A 22,281-nucleotide genomic window follows, 5' to 3' on the forward strand; every position below is an offset into this window, starting at 1 on the left:
ATTTAGGAAGAGTGCAATAGCATTCAACAAGCCAGGAGGCAGGATAGGTTCTCTATTCAGAAAGTATGTAGCATATATTAATGTGTGTATATATATAGCTTAAAAAGAGATATGTAGTACATACTTTTAAGCTTCACTCAAAGTTTTTATTAGTCAGTATCTTTGATCAAAATCAGAAAACAACTAAAGGAAATTTTAGCTGTCTCTGCTTTGACTCATTTTCTTTCAGCCTTTTTTACCGTGGAGTTTCTTAAAAAACAAAGACTTAGACAATTTTTTTTCTAATTTTGCTTCAATAGGATATTTGTCAAAGGCAAAAGATATCTACAATAGCATTTTAGGCCCCCATTTGGGTGACATTTGGAGACAGCTGGAAATTGTACAGTTTATTAGGGGGGAAAAGCCTGAAATCAACTACAAGATACAAGAATTGCAATGTCAGATACTAAATTGGATGCAAAGTCAACAGCAAATTAAGGTTAAGTATTGGAATAAAGCAGGTAAAATAATCAGTTTAAGTAAGAATTGGATGTAAGATACATTTTTGCATTTAACTTTAAAATTATGAAGTAGTCTATACTACTTAGTCCCTTGATGGTTTAGTCCTTGAATAAGGTAACAGAACAGAATCAGAACCGTAGAAAGGATGATTTGCATCATTATTCATATCTCAAATTTAAAAATACTTTACCAGTATGGGCAATATAGTGAGACCTTGTCTCTATAAAAATTTTTTCAATTAGCCAGGCGTGGTGGTGTGCACCTATAGTTCTACCTATTAGGGAGGCTGAGGTGGGAGGATCTCTTGAGCCCAGGAGGTTGAGGCTGCAGTGAGCCATGATTGTTCCACTGCACTCCAGCCTGGGAAAAAGAGCCAGACCCTGTCTCTAAATAAATAAATAAACAAACTTTAGTTTTTATTATGCATGGTTTTCCTATGGATTGGTTCTCCAATTGTCAGAAATTTTGTCTGGTACTTATATAAGTCCATGAACATATACATAATAATATAACTCAATGATTTATTTTAAAATACCGAGCCAGAATCTCATATGATTCCACCAAAACAAACATTTAGTTTTATGCCTTGGATTACATTCACAATTATTTGCCTACCCTACATCAAGCATATAAAGATTGCATTAATGAAGTTTTAACAGAAAATGCTTTTTAAAATCTTATGAAGCAGAAAAGCATTTCAAATGGTTTACACTAAAAATCCACATACAAATTTATGTGGCTTTTTTCTGATTTTTCGCTCTGTGCCTCCTATTTCTTAACCACAGCTTTATAGTTTCTAGGGTAATAACTTTCTTAAGTCATTAAAATAATTTAATCTAAGTGAGAAATTTGAAATTGAAACTGATTTGCTCTCCCCACCTCTCCCCCACAAAGCTGTAATGGTAAGTGGGAAAATATAGCGGTAGATCACTGGTTTTCTCCAACAAATTTAAACGTGTGAGTTGAATTTAACACTAACAGAGACAACCTATATATTGATAGTCACATATGTGGGGATACTTGAAGAATGCTAAGAATGCCCTACCCCAAAATATTTTCTTCACTGATATTTGATCTTAACAGAATATATTCCTTGTGTTTAAGTATTGACATCTTTTACAACAGAAATATTTGCTTTGTAATCTTATTGTCATTAGTTTCATAGGACCAATTAAAGTGTGTTATTTTTGTCACTGTATTAAAACTGTGAAAAAGAATAATCATTCACACATATATGAAATTTTTATTTTTGACTAGGTACTGATTATAATAAGAATGGACTCAGATGGTGAAAAACATTTACTCATTCAAATTCTTAACAAAATAGAAGGTAGGCAGTTTTAAATTATGCTTCATTTGATAACAAATGCTTGAACTTATAAAAATGTATTGATCTAACCAGCTTTTAAAATTAAGACATAATTAACATAGTATAAAATTCACCCTTTGAAAGTGTATAACTCATTGGGATCTAACCAGCTTTTAAATCAATCTGGACTATAAGTTTGCAGTTTAAATATACTACAAGGTGTTTATATGTATTTGTTATTACTAATAATTGACACCTTTTATTGATTGCTTACTAATTGCTAAATAATATTAGCTACTTACAACTCTATGAGTAGGTTTTATTAACTCAGTTTTACAAATAAAGGAACTAAAGTTCATGCTAAAGTTGATGTAGCTTGCCAAATCTCACATGTAGTTAGGGAATCAGGACTTGAAACTAGGACTCTCGTTTTAGTATCATTCTTTCTTCAACTCTCAGTTCTTCAGTTCTCTTGTCTGTTTTCCTCACTTATTACACTTTTCTACCCACTACTGCTCCTTCTGTCAACCCTTTCCACTTTGTGCTGTAGAATCCATTGCTTGTTATGCAAACTCTTCTCATTCTTCATCTCCTTTGTCTTAACTGAAGCCCAACTTTCTCCATGATACTACTTCCTCTCATATAAAAGCTAATCATTTTCTCTACATATATATGCCTCATAGAGATGAGAAAGTGATTTCTTGCTTTCCATTATCACTTTCAAAACATTATTCCTCCACCTTTTGAGGCTGTGCCATATTGCCATACCATTCTCTACCGCTCATCATCTCCTAACCACCTGGTCATTTCCCATTATGCATGGACAATTGTGTACCTAGCTCATGGTATTCTTTACACTTCTAGTCCTGTCATTATTCTAGGTGTCTTTAATGTTCCTAATGTGAATGATTCATTCAACACCCTGGCCTTATAGTTTCATTGGCCTCCACAACAAAAATTATATTCATCTTCAGTTCCTTGGCTATGCCATGGAACTTGTGATAATGCATAACTGTCCTACCTCTGAACTTTAAATTCTGATACATTGCTCTTTGTCTATACCTATAGCTCTTTCATGATCTTCAACATCTTAGAGATCTATAATCCACCAGCTACTTTTTTTGTTTCATCTCCTTTTCTTTCCAGACTCAGTGATTTGACCCATCACTTTAATCAGTCTTCTGCTTCTATTGTACTTTTCATTTAAACCTCAATCCTGAATCAATCAATTCATTTAACTTCTCTATTCCTACACCTGAGATGCTGAGCACTATTGGAGAGAATCACACAGCCATATAGATTGGTACTACTACAGACTCATGCCCTCTAAATTTACCTGGGCTCTTAAGACGTCTTAACAATCTTTTTATATATTCTTAGTTCCACTCCTATTTTCCGAATGACTATACCAAAAACCCCTACTATGTTAACCCATCCTTTCATTTTTTGGAAGGGAATTGTGCCTTCTAATTTTCATTAATCATGTAAGTATCCTCCTCAGTTTCCTTCCCTACCATTGTTGTAGAAAAACCAGGCTCTTGTCACATGACCAGAAAAGATTAGGCGCAGACACTTTGAAGGGTGAGGAGCAGAATTTATTGGGTGAAAAGGAAAAAACTCAGCAAAGCAAGAGGAGTTCCTGTTAACAGGCCCCCATCTCACAGATTGAATCCCAGGTTACCACACAGGAACAGGAGAGGACAGGATCCTCCCTCCTGCAAACAGCAGGAACTTCCCAAGGCCTCATCCCATCTTCCCAGCGCGCAGGTGGGCATTATTCAGAAAGAATCAGTCATGAAAGGTTGGGCTTCATCCAGGACCAGCAGTCTGGTTTTTCAGCCTTCAGGCTGTTTTAGGCTTTAAGGAGGGGTTTCGCTGGGGGACCATTGGCTGCCTCCTGTCTCTATCACCATTTACAGACTTGCCTGCATTTCTCTCTGTTCTTTAGCCTTTCCTCTTTTCTCTATAGAAATGAACCACCCTTTGAAGACCAGTCTTTCACTTGTGCTTTGGATACCATCTCCTCCTGCAGTCTCAAGTACTTTGTTCCATCAGTTACTTCCTAGTCCAACCTTTCTCTTTAATGACTGTTTTCCTTAATGTTTAAGTCCTTCAGTCTTAAAAATAAAATAATATACCACTATCAACCTATGTCACTGTTTGGTTACCATTTCTCTTCCCTCTATAAGCTGCATCTTTTGCCGTCTTCATCTCCTAAAATAGTTCTTTACTCTTACCTTACCAAATTATTTATCATGCTGTTTTATATCTCTATGCCTTTATACCTCCTGTTCCTGCTATAAGAGTACTCTTCCCCCTTCTTTAGGAAGTTAACTCCTACACATTTTTAAAAAGTTAATTAAAACATTTGTTCAGGAAGGCTTGATTTCAATGCTTTTCCTCTGTGCTCTCAGGCCATTATGTGCATACTTCTAAGGCACCACTTCCCATCCCAGGCTATAAGGGTGTTATCACCCTTAGAAATGATCTTCTTATCTGTTTTCCTCGCTAAAATGTCTGCTTTTGGGGGATTCAGATCATACCCTAATTTATATTCCTAGCACTCAGGAAAATGCCCACAACATAGAAGGCATTCGATTAAAGTTTATTGAACAAATGAATGTGCCAATTAGTGCCTCTCTATATACCTAGTACACACTAAAACTGGTGAAAAAGATTGAACTCAAATATACAAATATAGCAACATAGATCTGCTAATCAGTGCAGGAAGTAAAGTTAACTAATATTTTAAATTATAGTAATGTGAGAATGGAAAGGTCTTTCAAGCAGAGTCTTATAAGGTGCTATTTCTTGACAACGTTATCATGTATCCAGAGTCCAGATTTGTAAACTTGGATCTTACTATTTCATTCAGTTTTCCAATCCTGGGAAGATGAGTTTGTATCCGCCAAATTCATAAAATCGTTACTAGTACCAAAACGTTAGAGCAATAGTTAACAATTATGGGGCTGAGACTACCACAGTTGTCTGTAATCAGGGTAATTGGAAACATTTTTTTAAAAATCAAGAAAGTGCTGAGCAATATTTGCACTATAAAAGAGACTTGGATAACCAAAGGAATGTTTTTGTGAAGCACCTGAGGAAATATGCCTGCTCCACAGAGAAGAATATTTAAACCTACTTAGTGGGACATCTTCTCCTTTAATGTTACTGAAGATACACTGACAGATTTGTTTTTTCAGTTTTAGTTTTTGTGGGTACATAGTAGGTGTATAAATTTATGGGGTATATGAGATGTTTTGATACAAGCATGCAATGTGAAATAAGCCCATGATGGAGAATGGGGTATCCATCCCCTCAAGCATTTATCCTTTGAGTTACAGACAACTCAGTTACGCTCTTTGTTTTTAAATGTACAATTAAGTTATCACTGACTACAGTCATCTTTATTGACAGATTATCACTCTGTGTCACATATCTAGGTTTCATGCTGAATACTGCTGTCTCTTTTGGTGTTCGGTATTATGTAATCGCTGAGCTTGTTATCTTCATTTCAACAATATCTACTGACACAAAAAGTTTGAATCTATAAACTGGAAGATGTTTTTACTCTTTTTCAGGATGGCAGTTATCCTCAGTTTCTGGAGGCGAGGACTTTTCTGCCTAGTGTTAGAAAGTAAAAATGTAGTTCTGTTTTCTATGTGTTTGTAAGATCTAGTACTGCACTCACCAAGTAATTAATCTGCTTTGGGATCATAACTAATACAATCATTTAAGCAGATTAGGTTTGTTTGTTTTTTTGTATTTCATTTTTTGTTTTTTTGAGTTTCACTCTTGTTGCCCAGGCTGGAGTACAATGGCGTGATCTCAGCTCACGGCAACCTCTGCCTCCCAGGTTCAAGCCATTCTTCTGCGTCACCCTCCTGAGTAGCTGGAATTACCAACCTGCACCACCATGCCCAGCTAATTTTGTAATTTTTTTTAGTAGAGGCAGGGTTTCACCATGTTAGCCAGGCTGGTCTCGAACTCCTGGCCTCAGGTGATCCACCTGCCTCAGCCACTCAAAGTGCTAGGATTACAGGCATGAGCCACTGCACCTGGCCAGATTAGGTTTTAAATAGAAGAATCACCTTATGAATTATAAAAGAGAAATAGTACTCACTTCTTATCACTACTAGAACTATTGTCATGTCAAGTAAAGTTATATGAAATTATTAACCATTACTCTCATTATTATTATATCATACCTTTGTCAACTTTACGGTTGAAAAAATACACTAATAGAGTATATAATTTATTTGAACTAGAATTAGCTATTCTTGAATCAATTATGTCTACCAAAAATAAATTGTGTGGATAAGTACAGAATATTTTGAAATTTATTATATTTTATTTAAACATTAGTAAAATAAGAAATTTAAAGTATGAGAAGCAAGAGTGAATCTAAGAAACAGTTCCCAATAAGTCTTCTGCTTCTAAATACTCAGTAGAAAGAGAATAAAGGCATTCCTATTACATTGAAATACAGTCTCTTATTTAGTTATGTACTTAAATTTTTGGCTAAAGAACAAAGATAAAATCTATCATGATATTTAGCAAAATAAAGTTAACTGCACAGGATTGGTGAGTGTTTAATTTGCTTATTTTAAAATTAAGTTTTTGTGGGGTGTGGTGGCTCATGCCTATAATCCCAGAACTTTGGGAGGCTGAGGCGGGGGTTCACTTGAGGTCAGGAGTTTCAGACCAGCCTGATCAACATAGTGAAACCCTGTCTCTACTAAAAATACAAAAATTAGCTGGGCATGGTGGCAGGCACTTGTCATCCCAGCTACTCGGGAGGCTGAGGCAGGACAATTCCTTCAACCCAGGAGGCGGAGATTGCAGTGAGCCAAGATCACATCACTGAACTCCAGCCTGGGCAACAAAGCAAGACTCCATCTCAAAAAAAAAAAAAATTAAAAATTAAAAAAATAAGTTTTTAATCCATGTTACTATTTTATATAATAAATTTAGAATTTCCATTTCTATGTATACACACAAGAGAAATATTGGTTATGGTTCAAACTTTCTGATATGCTAAACTTAGAAAAATAATCTAGCAAATTGTATTTTAAGCAGTTTTGTTATTCACAGATTTTTAACTCATTCTTATGGTAGTGAAATACATGACACACCAAAAATATGTATCTGAACAAGACACTGAAAAAAAGCATTCTTTTTTTCCAACAGGTTTAACACTGACTGTCCTTCATTCAAAAGAAAGAAAAGATTTTCTGGAATCTGAAGGTGTTTTAAAGGGGTAAAAATTCATTCCTTCATCTATGAGGAACAAATATACCAGTTTCACAGGAAAAGCAAAATCTTCCTAGAAGTTAACTTTAAAAATTTAACAAAATCTGAAATTAAGCAATGCCTCTACCCTCTTTCTGAAAAATGCTTTACTTAGGGCACTTTAATTCTGATCATTGTCCTGTGTATTATATGTTATTAGCGTCCAGAAATTTAATTCAATCTTATTTTAATATCCCCAAATAATAATAATAATATTGTTATTGTAGTACAGAAGTGCCTATTTAGAGTATATTTGTACCAGTTTCTTTGCTCAGCATTGTTTTTTACATCTTCTTTCTTCGGGGTTCTCCTTCTTCCTGAAGTATATCCTTTAGAAATTCTTTCAGTGAGGGCCTGCTAATAATAAATCAAGTGTTGAATTGTGTAAAACTCTTTATTTTGCCTCATTTTACATAGAAATTTTTTTTTCAAATATTGGGATCCAAATAATAAAAAACATATAAATCAAATAGAAGCCCATAAAAACTGGACACAGATACCTTTTAACTTCTAGAGTGTTCTAGATAGAAAGCAGCAATAGAGAATTTTAATTATAGTAGGTGGTATGTTTTATGAGATTTGAAAATGTTTATGAGATTTTATGAGATAAGAAAGCTAAATTTATGATATTTAAGTGTCCATCTATTTTTTTGTTGTTAAATCACTTATGAAGCCCATTAAGAAAAAAAAAATCCCATTTTAAAGTTGCCAGATAATATCCTATTATGTAGATTATCTAAGATTAAGACCTTATATTTGTAAGAAAATGAGACTGATTTTTCATGCTGATTTCTGTTATTGATAGCACTCAGGTAATAAAATCAGGCTATCTCCCATTTGAGGATATGAAATGGGCTACAGGTTTTTATATCCTGGTATAAAATATATATAATCATTAAGAAGAAAAATATAAAGAAATTAACACAATTGAAGAGCAAATCAACAGAAAATACACCAGTGCCTTTCTAAGATGAAGCATAGATTAGAGAAGGATGGAACAGCCAGAAAACAGTCATCTTTTAATAGTTCAAGCAAATAATAACACAAGTATAATGCCATTTTCTTGGCTTTCTTTTGTCTTTAGTACAAGTTCCTGTGTAGTTGTACATAATCGATATATTGGAGCAGATTTCCCCTGGAGTAATTTCACATATGTAGTGGAATACAATTACGTGGAAGACTCTTGTTGGACTAAACACTGCAAAGATTTGAATATTCCTTACATGGCCTTTAAAGTGATTCTTCCAGACACAGTTTTTAAAAGTAAGAATATAAACCAAAATCCTTTTCCTTTTTTGCTTTATTAGAATGAAAATTTTCTATTTTCTGTTTTTGATCTATGGATAAAAATAAGCTGTGACATTAGAAGCCTTGAGTTCAACCTCTAACCCCACCACTATTTGTGTGACCTGGGGTAGTCCTTTAATGGTCTCTGACCTCGTAGTCCTCATTTGTAAAGTAAGCTTTACTAATTATATGTTTTCATTCCTTTATCTAACTTCTAAATTTTACTTATAATAGCACAATTTTATTACATTTATATCCAATCTTAATCTGATGGCTTTTATGCAATAGTATTTTTTATTGATTTTTAGGGGACAATTGTGCAATAGTATGCTAACTGATTCAGAAAATTGTAATATGCAAAACAAATTATCTACAAATACTTAGAAAAAAGTCTAAACCACTTCATATGTCACTTTATTTCTTTGTATTTGTCAGTAACACCTCATATGACTAAGGCTGCGAATTCTCAGATCCATAAATCTGATACATTTTTGAGTATAAAACACACTCAGTGTGAGAGTGCATCTCTCTCAGTACTTGCCATCAATTATTTTCTATTCACCTCAAATATGAGTGGCAAGTCTAAATAGATTCTGAGACATTCCAACTCAATTCTAAAAATATGATCACCATAATGGTTTCTTTGGAATTGATCTTGTGTAACTATTTATTCTTTTATAAATTAACTGTGTATGTCTTTTGACCATGTATCTATTGAGGTATTTATTCTTTTCTTATTGATCTGTAAAATGTTTTCCCTATGGGTTATTGCACATAATTTAAAATCTTTATGTAAATCAGTATATATTTATACAGCACATGTCCAATATATACTTAAGTGAATAAAGCAAGTTTCAACATTTCAGGTAGAGAATGACCCTAATTTTTCTTTCTTTATTGAAGTGAGTGTACATGTGTGAGTATAAGCAAGAAAATATATTGAAAAAAGTCTGGAAATATATGCAAAACTCTATTTTTAGTGTATAGTGGTATTAGTAAACTCTATTAACTTATTTCTAGGTAGGATAACATGGTTTTTATTTTCTTCTTCAAGCCTGTCTTTATTCTGTTTCTGATTTTTTATGCTGAATATTATTTTTATATTACTCCTACTTATCTTCATGTTTAGTAAAAAAAGAGAAAGAGCTGGGAGATGAGAATAAAAGAGAAATATTTATAAATTTTCTCTTATTTAGGAAGCACCTTTTTGGATAGATTTGGAGGTTTTCTTTTGGAAATTCAGATTCCATATGTGTTTTTTGCATCTGAAGGACTTCTTAATACTCCAGACATACTTCAGCTGCTAGAATCCAAGTAAGTTATTGATTTCACAATTTTAACAAAATATATATATGTGTGTGTGTGTGTGTGTATATATATTCTGATAGGCTAAATATTATTGCTGTATATGTGGCTCCATGTGTCTATGATTCAAGTCTGGAATTATATCACAAAAGAATAGTTTTCCAGAGAGTTTATATCAATGTATATTTATTTCCCTATACCACACCCTCATAATTATAGAATATTATATTTTTGGTAATATTTATCAATTTTATGGACAAAAATAATATTTGTTGTTTAAATCATGTTTTACTTGCATTTCTTTTGTTACCAGCAAATATGAACATTTTATATGCTTTTTTCTGTGAATTATATGTTCATGTCTTGAGTCATTGATAATATTGAGAATGAGTATTGTTTAGGGAATTTACTGCCCAGGAAACAGGACTGTGAAGTTCTAAATGAATTCTCAAGGTTTTAAATCTTTAGATCTAAGGTCATACCAACATTAGACGTTATCAAATCGTGAAACACTTTATCATAACACACAGGTTGTCACAGGCATGTTGGACCTTGGGCTTCATATCAAGGAAGGGTAATTGTACTGTTACCTTAGTTAAAATGCAGATGTATGTTCCATGCTTTTGTTTTTATATATTAAGGCTGTGGAGAATTCACAGAAAACTATGAGCTTATAAAAGGTAGTTAAGAGCATGATGGCATGTACCTGTAGTACCAGCCACTTAGGAGGCTGAGGTGGGAGGTTCAATTGAACCCAGGAATTCAAGGCTACAGTTAGCCATGATAGTACCACTGTACTCCAGGCTGGGCAACAGAGCTGTCTCTAAAAATAATAACAATATGTAGTAATAAAATAAAAAGTGCTTAAAATGTAAGTCATTTTTAAGGAATAAAAAAAGGAAATTCTGATAAATGCAGAATATTTTAGTCCCATAATGTTTTGATTTCATGAATTATTATTTAAAGACCTAGAAAAAATTGGTCAAAACATTTGTAATAGTGTTATATACAGTAACATTTAGCACAATGCCTAAGGCAACACACATCTCAGCTGATTTGTTTTATATACTGAATAAATCGTAACTTTATGCTTCAAATTTTATAAAGTAGAATAAATTGACATGTAAAAGAAAAAGCATAGAAATCCAAATAACTTAACATGCAGGAGGACACTACAACTTTTCTTAAATAATTTTATTAGCATTTCATTTTTTCACTCGAGAATATTGTATTTTACAGCTATAACATCTCACTAGTAGAGAGAGAATGCAGTGAGTCATTGAAACTCTTCGGAAGTTCAGAGCGTTATGTAGTGGTAACAGTTGATGAACACACTGCCATAATTTTGCAGGTAAAACTAGGTAGAAAAAATATAAACTAAAATAGATTAAAATATATAGCTATGTAATTTGTTATTATCTTTTCTGTAGGAGGCTTAACTATAATCTATTAGTGATTTCTTCTAAATTTTGCAAATGGGCCACAAGTGCTAAAATCATCACTGTGGAAAATGACTATAATCAAACTTCTCTGATGCTTTATGGCTTTTTAACATACTTTAAGAAGATAGGGCAAATAAAGAATATTTAATATTGTGTATTAACCTATTTTAAGTGTATTTATAGAATAATTATAGTATTGAAAGCTTTAAAAAAGCAATGCCTAGCCACTTTATTTATTACAAAAGATAATATATTAATTGATGATTGATAATATTGAATTTCCAATCATTCATTGCATTTCCAATGTAAATAGGAGTTGTCTCTAAGTAAGCTAGTTTTAGAGAGAGAATTTCTCTTCAAAAATTCATGTAGTTTGGAATTTTCTATGTATAAATTCCTGGGTGAATCTCCCTGATACATTTGCTTGATTGGAGAACCAATTGAAAAGAAATTAATTTATTGGGGTGGGAGTGGGAGCAGAAACCAGGTTTGATGGTATGCAATATAAATATTGCAATATATTAATGGCCAATATGTGTTTTGATAAGCAAATGTTATGCGAATTGTATGATGGAAAAACACAACTCTACTAGAGATTTTTAAGAGATACTGTGTCTTGTATATTTAAAGTTCTTAAACAATATTTTTCTGTTTGGCAAAACTGTTTGTTTGTTTTTAGAGATAGAGTCTCACACCATTGCCCAGCCTGGAGTGCAATGACACGATCATAGCTCACTGCAGCCTCGAACTCCTGGGCTAAAGTGATCCTCCTATCTCAGCCTCCCAAGTAGCTGGGACTATAGGTATGCTCCACCGCACCCAGCTAATTTTTTAACTTTTTGTAGGGACAGCGTAGTGCTATGTTGCCCAGGGTGGTCTTGAACTCTTGGCTTCAAGTGATCCTCTCACTTCAGCCTCCCAAAGTGCTGGGATTATAAGGATGAGCTACTGTGCCTGGCTGGCAAAACTGTTGTAGTCCAATTATATAACTTATTGTTAGAGGAAGGTCATTTTTTTAATTCCTTAATCTATCAAAAATTACTTATGTTAAAGGAAAAGGAGATTCCATACCATTAGGTAGAGATTCCCAGAAAGTCCATTAACTGCTCCTTTCTCATCTCCCCTGAATAACCATGCAGTGTACATTATCTCATAGGTTTTAAACATATTTTCTGTTGCCTTTGGAGTGACCAGATCCTAGTCCACAAAGGACTTGCATCCACAAAGGACTAGGATCTGGTTATTCCAAAGGCAATAGAAAATTGGACTAGCCTATGGAGTGCCAAACTAGGGGCACTCCATAGGCTACTTTCTTCATAACTGGGACCTTGGGAGATTCAGGAGCCTTCCTTGCTGATGCTGTCATTAGGTGTTTTACGTCTACTGTAGCTTTTCTCCTACTACTTCCTGCACGATTTTAATTTTTCCATGAAATGGGGGCTCATACCCATGCCTCTTTTCAACTTATTTGTATGTCATAGATTCTTGAAATATGATAACATAATTTCATAATAACTATTCAACCTAATGAATTTTTACATTTTCTGATAGGATCTAGAAGAATTGAATTGTGAGAAGGCATCAGACAATATCATTATGAGGCTGATGGCATTATCATTACAGTACAGATATTGTTGGATAATTTTATATACCAAAGAAACATTAAATTCAGAGTAGGTAAACATTTCTTCATCCAAAATTATGTTTGTATTTCTTAAGCCTAAGTTCTCTTATTTGAATGGAAATAGCTATGCAATTTTCTGTGTGCTCATCTAGTTTGCTTTAAGTCAAGGATTCTCAAGTTGGAGGTATGATCACAGGAAAACAAATTTGAATTTTGGAGATGATATATTTCCTTGGACATTCTACGAAAGCCATCCTCCCCTACCCCATCTCACTAAGAATTGCTGCTTTAAGTATTTTATTATTTTGTAATTCTGGACTTGTCTGATTTCTGTCTAACTACTGTACTAAATTTTTTGTATACACTTGTTATCAGGTTGGTATAAGTATAAGTTCGAATATAAGAGTCTAAATACCTTGGTTTTTATTCCTCCTTTTACGAACAAATAATCTCTAGCAAGTGATTTAGCCTGGTTTTACCCTTCTACCAGAACTGAAAAATAATAATTCCGGTCTAAAACCTTCATTTTGAAGAACAATAAAGGGTATAAAGCATTTTAAGCTTTGAACTTTCTTGTAAAGCGTTTTAAGCTTTATCTGGAACTTGGAAGTGTTCTTAGTAAATAACTGATTTGGAAATTTTTTAAAGTTGTTTTAGATTACTGTCTACCTATAGTTCTAGTAGTGCAATTGAGGTACAAGAGAGAATAAAAGGAGATTCAAACTTATTTTTACCCAGATTTTCATGAAAATAATTATCTAATACTCTGAGATAGTTTTATATTCAAGATGTAAACAGCGAATAAATATTCACAATCATATATTATAAAATATTACAATTTTCAGACCTCTAGATATCTCAGATTCATATTTTTAGAGAATGAGAACATTTAGGAAGTACCTTAATCAACTAACTAAATTAGGAAAACTGAAAATACAACAGAAATTGTTTGAATTACGTTAGTGTTCATGCCATTAATTCTTGTTTGAATGAGAGTGTCAGGGGTCCCTGAGATCATTCTGACGTTTGATGGTTTGCTATGAGGACTCACAGAACTCAGTATATAGCTGTATTCATGGCTATAATTTATTACAGTGCAAGGTTACAATACAAAGGCCTATAATGCAAAGTCAGCAAAGGAAAAAAGCTCATGGGGCAAAGTCCAGAGGAAGAGTCCTCTTCTAGTAGAGTCATACAGGATGTGCTTAACTTCCTCAGCAACAAACTGTTATAACACTTGTAAAATTTTCTCTACCAGACCAGCTCATTAGAGACACAATGCCCAGGATTTTTTTTTAAGGGCTGGTCAAGTAGGCACCCTCTGCCTGGCACTTAATCAAAGTTCTAGACTCTAAGAAGAAAAGCACATGTTCAACAGAAACTACATTGTTTGTCAAGAGTTTAGGCACAGTGTTCTTATCAGCTTCTCATATGGAAAGAGCTAATCTGAGAAAGAATTCAAAACAGGAAAGAAGAGCCAAGAAATAAAGAGAGCCATTATCTTGATGGTATTGTTTGAGTCCCAGGATCCAACAATGGCTTCCCCTGGACTTCTTCGTAATATAAGCTAGTAATTTCCTCTTTGTTGCTTAGAGTACATAAAGTGGGTAAAGGTAGTAGAAATATCTACCCACAGTTCAGCACTTACATCTGACCTGCTTAGTAACCACAGAAGGAAAAGAGAAAGATGCATTTTCTAACAGTTTAGGGAACTCTGGGAGGATTCCATGTATCCTGGTTCTGGTCATGTGTCTATGTCTGAACCTGTTACTTTGACTGGGGGGATGGAGTATTCTAGTTGGCTAGGCTTTGGTCATAAAGCCATCCCTGGAGTCAGTAAAGGGATGGGTTAAGTTCGTCCCACAACACACACCTCCCCTAACACACATACCCTTAGCATCCCCTAGATTTGACAGTATTATTAAAGAATGGAGATGGAGATGTTTTTTCAAGAGTACAGAGTGGAAAAAAACACACACAAATTTGCCACACTGGTGTTGTCTTAGCTAGGTTATTCTAAAAATATTATGAAATGTGGAAAATAAAATTAATTTTTAATAAATATAATCTAATATCAAATGAATAGAAATATAGTAATATAATTCTTTGTAGGTATCCGCTTACAGAAAAGACACTTCATCACCTAGCACTGATTTATGCAGCTTTGGTTTCGTTTGGGCTAAACTCTGAAGAACTGGATGTAAAGGTATTCTTTTCCTATGTGTTTCTTCGTAAGTATTTTTTATAAACCAAAATTATACTCAAATTTAAGTGCCCAGTGAGAAAAAAGTGTTAAGCAAATGAGTTAAAAACTGTTTAAAAGCTAAATAAAGAATAGTTTTCCAATTAATAAATATTTTATCATTATTCTATTCCAAAAGGCTTTAGTTTAATGAATTTAAAATCATATTTCATCTCTTTATTACTACTCAGATGTTTTCTAAACATAGCAGGATATGAATAAAAATAAATATCCCTTAATTAAAAATGTTCCTTATGAAAGATGTACTAAGCTTGTATCTGCTGTAAATGGAACTCTTAAGACATATACTAGAGGTAATATATTGGTGATCTCTAATCATTCTCTTTCCTTGGTCCCCTTTTTCAGTGTCCCGCTCTGAAATTTAGACATTTGTCCAAGTTCAGGACTCAGCACTGTTCCATTATCACATTACATTCTCTTCTTTATGAACTTAGAGAGTCCCACAGATTTTGCTTTCATTTCTGAGTATAATTCTTAAATTTTTCTTGACATTTCTTAAGGTCTGCACCTGTATTCTAGCAGACTACTGGGAATCACCACATGAATATCCAACAAGTACTTCAAACTCTACATGTCCAAAACACAGCTTCTCATCCTCCCACAAGCTTAGTTTATGGTATCATTATTCCAATTTAATTAGTAGCTAAATCTTCTTTTTAACTCTGCAGTGTCTCTAGAATATGTCTCTCCTTCTACTTCTGCTGTTTCCCTAAATTCAGGTCTTCACCACCTCACAGTTTGATTTTTAAAGTAGCTTCCTAACTAATATCCCTTTTCTACTCTTTCCCCACTTCAATCCATCACATATAGACACGAATTACATTTCCAAAATACAGCTGTGAATATTTCACTCACTAGACTATAAGCTCCTTAAAGGTAAGGAAACATGTTTATTCATTTTTTTTTATTCTTGGAACCTAGCACAATGCCAGGTACATAGTAGTCTCTTGATAAAAATTTGCTATTGATTTGAATTTCTTGCTCAAAGACTGTCCATAACTTCCTACTTAAATCAACATAAAGTTCAAACTCAGCTGGATTCAAACTCTTCCACAATGTGGCCCTTAGAGATTCCTTCTTTAACATTATTGTACTCACCATTTACTGAATATGCCTCCATACTGTCACCTCTCAGCCTTTGCACAAACATGTCTTTCTGGCCTGCCTTCCCCCAGGAATATTATTACCCCATTCTCTTACCACTAACTGTCAGAGTTCTACCTGTCTTTCACTGCCCAGTTCAAACACTACCTATTTTAAGAAACTTGCCCCACATCATGCTACCTGACTTCAAACTATACTACAAGGCTACAGTAACCAAAACAGCATGGTACTGGTACCAAAACAGAGATATAGACCAATGGAACAGAACAGAGCCCTCAGAAATAATATCACACATCTACAACCATCTGATCTTTGACAAACCTGACAAAAACAAGAAATGGGGAAAGGATTCCCTATTTAATAAATAGTGCTGGGAAAACTGGCTAGCCATATGTAGAAAGCTGAAACTGAATCCGTTCCTTACACCTTATACAAAAATTAATTCAAGAAGGATTAAAGACTTAAATGTTAGACCTAAAACCATAAAAACCCTAGAAGAAAACCTAGGCAATACCATTCAGGACATAGGTGTGGGCAAGGACTTCATGTTTAAAACACCAAAAGTAATGGCAACAAAAGCTGAAATTGACAAATGGGATCTAATTAAACTAAAGAGCTTCTGCACAGCAAAAGAAACTACCATCAGAGTGAACAGGCAACCTACAGAATGGGAGAAAAGTTTTATAATCTACCCATCTGACAAAGGGCTAATATCCAGAATCTACAAAGAACTCAAACAAATTTACAAGAAAAAAGCAAACGACCCCATCAAAAAGTGGGCAAAGGATAAGAACAGACACTTCTCAAACAAAGACATTTATGCAGCCAATAGACACATGAAAAAATGCTCATCATCACTGGCCATCAGAGAAATGCAAATCAAAACCACAATGAGATACCATCTCACACCAGTTAGAATGGCAGTCATTAAAAAGTCGGCAAACAACAAGTGTTGGAGAGGATGTGGAGAAATAGGAACACTTTTACACTGTTGGTGGGACTGTAAACTAGTTCAACCATTGTGGAAGACAGTGTGGCAATTCCTCAAGGATCTAGAACTAGAAACCACTTGACCCAGCCATCCCATTACTGGGTATATACCCAAAGGATTCTAAATCATGCTGCTATAAAGACACATGCACATGTATGTTTATTGCAGCACTATTCACAGTAGCAAAGACTTGGAACCAACCCAAATGTCCATCAATGATAGACTGGATTAAGAAAATGTGGCATGGCCGGGCACGGTGGCTCAGGCCTGTAATCCCAGCACTTTGGGAGGCCAAGGCGGGCGGATCACAAGGTCAGGAGATCCAGACCATCCTGGCTAACACAGTGAAACCCCATCCCTACTAAAAATATATAAAATTAGCGGGGCATGGTGGCGGGCACCTGTAGTCCCAGCTACTCGGGAGGCTGAGGCAGGAGAATGGTGTGAAACCGGGAGGCGAAGCTTGCAGTGAGCCGAGATTGTGCCACTGCACTCCAGCCTGGGCAACAGAGCAAGACTCCGTCTCAAAAAAAAAAAAAAAAGAAAATGTGGCACATATACACTATGGAATACTATGCAGCCATAGAAAAGGATGAGTTCATGTCCTTTGTAGGGACGTGGATAAAGCTGGAAACCATCATTCTGAGCAAACTATTGCAAGGACAGAAAACCAAACACTGCATGTTATCACTCATAGGTGGGAATCAAACAATGAGAACACTTGGACACAGGATGGGGAACATCACACACTGGGGCCTGTCGTGGAGTAGGGGAAGGGAGAGGGATAGCATTAGGAGATATACCTAATGTAAATGACGAGTTAATGGAGGCAGCACTCCAATATGGCACATGTATACATATGTAACAAACCTGCATGTTGTGCACATGTACCCTAGAACTTAAAGTATAATAATTAAAAAAGAAAGAAAGAAACTTGCCCCAATCCTACTCTCTCAGGATACATCATCTCTCCTTCCATTCTCCTGCTAATACTTCATATATTTATTATAGTATGGGGATATTTATTCATATATCTTCCACCCTGAAGCGTAAGAATGAGGTTCTTTTTATTTGTAAAACCTAGCAGCTAGCATAGTGCTTTGCACAAAGCAAAAACATTCAATAAATGTCTACTAAGTGGAATTCAATCAAAGTACCACTTGCTAAGAAAATCAACAAATGATCTGTTTGAACTGGAATTCCAGATAATTTTGTTTCTGTGCTGCATACTAAACAAAAATAAAATTCTTAGAAAAGTTACCTAAATAAGTGAATGACAAATGTAAATTTATCTCTAGTGAGGTCTTACCACTTATTTAGCCTCTTCTCTTCCCAGCTCAGGGTAAACCATTACGGGCAAAATATGCTTTAGAAAAATTTTTTCCTCTATACATGGGGCATATGATATCAGTGAATGATCCTATATTCAAGTACAGTCACATGACCCAGGAAGGGCATGATCCAAAGAAGGCATTTGGGGATAAAATAGGAGTACTGCCTAGGAGCAATCCATTCCAAACAAGTCTATTTCCATCTGGATCAAACTATTCTAAAAGCTTTTCAGGTTTTACATAATAATCTAAAAAGCAAGTCATTTTTTTCAATGGATGTTGAGAGGCAACTGTGGTCAATTTGCTCTTACTCTGTTATCAGTATGTCCTCAGTACTCATAAGCCTCCTGTTTTCCTGACTTGATGACATTGTTGTATTAAAGGAGGCCCCCGGACTCATACTAGTTTAGAACATATTGTTGCTTTACCTTACTTTATTTAGTAGCATGGCTTTTGATCTCTTAGATCACATCAGGACCATTAGCACCTTTTTATTTTCAGGCATCTGAAGGACCTGAAAATCAAGGAAGTATTAGGAAGTTTAAGAACATTTTCTTAAATTAAAAGAAAATACTGCTAGTAGTGTTATGCTAAGTGTTATTCCAATTTTTTAAAAGTTCTGTAATTTTCGTATGAACCGTCTTTGCAGGAAAATGCATAAACACGTGCAAACTTTTTCAAACAAATTAAGGAGGTTCCTGAATTCCCAAATCTAGCCATGAGCCCCAGAATTCCTGCCCTAATAAATTAATCGTCATTACCACCATCATAAAATTATGGCTTTTAACCCTTTTCCCGTTTGCCCTGAGAATCCTCGCCAGCCAGGCTTGTTGCTGCAGTGTTTACCCCAAGATAACTTTGCCACGCAATATCTCATTTCTATTATTATTTTTGCATACTCTAGTATATCAACTTAGGAAACAAAAGACATCTTTCTATTTATAGCATTCTATTTTTAGTAGTGGTATTTCCATTACAAAATATAGTAATTCTCAATCCCTGAAAATGTCAAATCCTAGAAAACATAGCATTCCTACTTGTGACGTTAACATCATTCTCAAACAGTTGTTGGCTGAAGAGTCTATTGATGAATCTGATTTTTCTGAAATAGAAAATTCTGATGATTCAGATGATTCTGATGTTAGTTCTGTTTAGAAATAACTCCAAGCACAGTTTTTATATTTTATTTTCACATCGAAAATCAGTCAGATTTGCTTCAGCCTCAAAGAGCATGTTTATGTAAAATTAAATGAGTGTTGCACTTTTTTTTCCTAAATGGGAAAAGGGTTAAAATAAAGTTTATATATTTAAATGAAAGTGTCATATCTTCTCAAAACATCCAAAACTAGCAATTAAGTACATTTGGAATTGAACAATGTATTTCTGTGTACTCTCCCTATATAATGTCATTTAAAGAAAATCCTTTAAAATGCATGTACTCCCCAGGTGTGTACTAACCGTTTTGTATTTGTTATTCTTATAAAAGGAAAAAAAAAATCATAATTATTTTGTGAGATTTCTACGGTTTACTAAATTTCCACTATGGTACAGGATATTTATATTTCCAAGATATGATTATTTGGGGCAGTATTTCTCTGTTCACATTAAACTGCTAACTCATGAACTATCTTTCCTTCAATCAAATTTAAAAGATGAAGAAGAAAAGAAAGAAATGAAAGCAGCAGAAGAAGGCTGACATTTCAGAAGAGAGAAGGGAATAGAGGAAAACAATGTCAGACAGGAAACAGAGGATATTATGAAATTATTTTTTCTTTACTTTTTCTCTTACTACTGTACTAATGGGAAAAATATTTTTTAGAATTGTGTAATATACACAAACACCACATTTTTGGCAGGGGTATCTTAGAATCAGTAAGCCAATATTAGATGAGCAATTCCCAAAATGCTGGGAATGACTACTCTAAATCAAAACCTTATTTTTTCTTTTTTGAATACAAGATCAAATTCATTTATAAGTGTACTTATTTTTGAACTTTGTCTTTGAAAAATCTTGCACTATATTTTTAAAATTCTTATTTTAATTGAAAACTATTAGGTTTAACTTTTGGAAACAGCAAAATCATAGTATTACTAGTGATATTCAAATTGCTGATTTTTCTAATATAGTTGAAATATAACACTATATTTTAATGACTCTATTACTAAATGCCAAATGAAATGAAAATGATTTAGTTCCAAAAATTAAAAATACAAGGATATCACATTTAAATAAGGAAGGAAAATTGGTTATCCTCATAAATAAAATGTCCTGGATGTAGGATAATCCAATAGTTTCTATCTAAAATAGTGTTAAAGATTAGAATCTGCTGTTGTTTAATTTTATCTTGTAATTACAAACTATTTTTTTAAAATATTATATTTTGCTTCCTAGTATTTCCTATAATCTAACATTAAAAAATATTTTTTAGCTTGTAATTGCCCCAGGAGTAGAAGCAACTGCCTTGATAATTCGACAAATTGCTGACCACAATTTAATGACCTCAAAGAGAGATCCTCATGATTGGTTAGATAAATCCTGGCTTGAAGTTTCACCATCTGAGGTATATTTTCTAAATGTATAAATTAGATATTTGCAAAGCAAATATAAAAACCTGTATTTGAATTTACTTTCTGGTAACATTTTTCCCCCAAATGTCTCAAATTGAGTGGTAGGTACAATGACAAAAATTTTAATCTGCTGCAACGAGTAAAATAAAATGGATCACTTTCGAAAGACTACTGACTATTTCTTAAACTCTTTTCTAGGAAGAAATGTATGTACTTGTAGAATAAAATAGATCACTTTCAAAAGACTACTGTTTCTTAAATTATTTTCTAGGAAGAAATGTACTTACTTGATTTTCCATGTGTTAACCCATTGGTGGCTCAGCTCATGCTAAATAAAGGACCTTCACTGCATTGGATATTATTAGCAACTCTGTGTCAACTTCAGGAACTCCTACCTGAAGTCCCAGAAAAAGTGTTAAAGGTTAGTTATTTGAGATCTGTATTATGATAGGAATTTATTTCCTTTCTATTTGAGTATCTAGTCTTACAACAGGATTTTTTAAATGAAGGTATACAAGTTTAATTGTTTTGGACTTCAAATAGCAAAGAAATAATTTACTTGAACTAAATTTCATACAGACTTTTCATTAGCTATCAATTATACATTTTATTTTATTTTATATTTTATTTATTTATTGTTTTTGAGACGGAGTTTCACTCTTGTTGCCCAGGCTGGAGTGCAATGGTGCAATCTCAGCTCACTGCAACCTCCGCCTCCCAGGTTCAAGAGCTTTTCCTGCCTCAGCCTCCCAGGGAGCTAGGATTATAGGCATACACCACCATGCCCGGCTAATTTTGAATCTTTTTTTTTTTTAGTAGAGATGGGGTTTCACCATGTTGGTCAGTCTGGTCTCGAACTCCTGACCTCAGGTGATCCACCCACTTCGGCCTCCCAAAGTGCTGGGATTACAGTATTTTTTCTTTTTTTGAGATGGAGTCTCTCTCTGTCACCCAGGCTGGAGTGCAGTGGCTTGATCTCGGCTCACTGCAATCTCCACCTCCTGGGTTCAAGCGATTCTCGTGCCTCAGCCTCCTGACCAGCTGGGACTGCAGGTGTGCACCACCACACCTGGCTAAGTTTTGTACTTTACGTAGAGACAGAGTTTCACCATGTTGGCCAGGCTGGTTTTGAACTTCTGACCTCAGGTGATCTAACAGCCTTGGCCTCCCAAAATCCTAGGATTACAGGCATGAGCCATAAACCCCAACCTATATTATACATTCTAAAGCTATTTTATACAGATAAATTCAATATAATCAGCTT

The 22,281-nt window shown here is 34.3% G+C and overlaps 1 protein-coding gene across 3 annotated transcripts in view; it reads left to right on the top strand.

Moving 5' to 3' along the window:
- SHOC1 (shortage in chiasmata 1) overlaps positions 1-22,281 on the top strand; it is a 131,717-nt gene that overhangs the window by 103,111 nt on the left and 6,325 nt on the right. For all 3 annotated transcript variants that reach the window (XM_033237821.1, XM_033237822.1, XM_033237820.1), the window contains 10 exons: positions 300-478; positions 1,759-1,831; positions 7,001-7,070; positions 8,187-8,365; positions 9,586-9,703; positions 10,934-11,045; positions 12,688-12,809; positions 14,873-14,966; positions 20,879-21,010; positions 21,289-21,438. In XM_033237821.1, the coding sequence (XP_033093712.1) occupies positions 300-478; positions 1,759-1,831; positions 7,001-7,070; positions 8,187-8,365; positions 9,586-9,703; positions 10,934-11,045; positions 12,688-12,809; positions 14,873-14,966; positions 20,879-21,010; positions 21,289-21,438 (1,229 nt within the window). The remainder of the gene's footprint in view (positions 1-299; positions 479-1,758; positions 1,832-7,000; positions 7,071-8,186; positions 8,366-9,585; positions 9,704-10,933; positions 11,046-12,687; positions 12,810-14,872; positions 14,967-20,878; positions 21,011-21,288; positions 21,439-22,281) is intronic.

The sequence above is a fragment of the Trachypithecus francoisi genome, unplaced genomic scaffold (assembly GCF_009764315.1).
Source record: "Trachypithecus francoisi isolate TF-2019V2 unplaced genomic scaffold, Tfra_2.0 Lachesis_group16, whole genome shotgun sequence".
In the NCBI taxonomy this organism is placed as follows: Eukaryota; Metazoa; Chordata; class Mammalia; order Primates; family Cercopithecidae; genus Trachypithecus; species Trachypithecus francoisi.